General features: G+C 43.6%; 1 protein-coding gene across 1 annotated transcript in view; it reads right to left on the bottom strand.

The window, feature by feature from the left end:
• LOC102383685 overlaps positions 1–1,201 on the bottom strand; it is a 13,138-nt gene that overhangs the window by 9,292 nt on the left and 2,645 nt on the right. The window contains exon 2 of the mRNA XM_006018871.2: positions 1–175. This exon is cut by the window's left edge and continues 53 nt beyond it. Within this exon, the coding sequence (XP_006018933.2) occupies positions 1–175 (175 nt within the window). The remainder of the gene's footprint in view (positions 176–1,201) is intronic.

The raw sequence follows: 1,201 nt of genomic DNA, 5'->3' as shown, positions 1-1,201 counted from the left end.
CTGCTGGTGTTTGTGGGGAGGATACTTCCTGCTTTTGCATGTTTGGCTGTATCATACTCCCAGCGTTTTTAATGTAGACCAAGGACCAGATCAGCACTCCCATTATGGTAGATGTTATACAGACCCACAGACAGATTAGGAAAATGTTCATTATGGACCAAGGATAACTTTTCCCCTACAAGACATTAAAAAACAAGCAAAAAAAGAAACAAAAACAGAGTTACAAGAATTGAACCATGAATTCAGTGGTTCTTCTGTAATCCAGACTGGATCCTTTCTGGAAGACATGCTGAAGTCATTCACAAAACACTGGGCTCAGTCCTGGGATGGGATAAAATGTTACAGTTTATTATACAGATCTTCAGTGTTCTGCAAAGACTAAGTAGCAAAATGTTTCCATCATTCAAACTATTTGCACTTTCTTTTGCTGGTTTCTTTTTCATAAAGAACCACAAGATTTTGAGGGCTTGAGGCATCAATTAAAGCAGGGGTGGGCAAAATATGGCACAGAGGCCAGATGCGGCCCACCAGGCCATTCTATCTGGCCCGCGGGGCCCCTAGAAAATGTAGAAAATTAATATATTTCTGCCCCTGGTTGCCTGTCATGAGGCCCTCGATGGCTTGCCAAAACTCAGTAAGTGTCCCGCCACCCAAAATAATTGCCCGCCCCTGAATTAAAGGCCTAAGGGGTGCTTGCAGATGTAAATCCCCCCCCCCCCCCCGAAAACACATCGCTTTACTTTAAACTTAGCGTGTTCCTGCACTGAGCCCTGTCCATGCGCAAAAGAGACAGAGCGTTACTTCAACCTGGCTCGCCCAACATCTGTAAAGATCGCGCACTTTAGTGGGGCTTTTTTGGTGCTTTTGTCTAAAGGGTGATTGAATCAGCTTTAGCTAAAAGTGCCAAAAAAAGCCCCCCAATGTGCCCAAACTTTATAGATGCTGCGGAGATGGGTTGAAGTAACATGTTGCTTCTTCCAGTAATGTGTGGGTTTTTGTTGGTTGTTTGGTTTTTTTTTAAACGTCTGCAAGCAACCAAAATGTCATAGATCTCTGAGAGCTATGGTAAAGAGAATATCACTTATATCACTTATGCTTTGTTATATCTGCCTCTCTTCGCCGGCTCCTGGCAGACTGCAGACCCATGTCTGGAGAAAGGGTAGGCCAGCAGGGATCTCAGAAATATTAATTTTTAATTTGG

Source organism: Alligator sinensis, unplaced genomic scaffold (assembly GCF_000455745.1).
Source record: "Alligator sinensis unplaced genomic scaffold, ASM45574v1 scaffold701_1, whole genome shotgun sequence".
NCBI classification, from domain to species: domain Eukaryota; kingdom Metazoa; phylum Chordata; order Crocodylia; family Alligatoridae; genus Alligator; species Alligator sinensis.
This window is presented reverse-complemented; position numbering and strand designations above follow the sequence as displayed.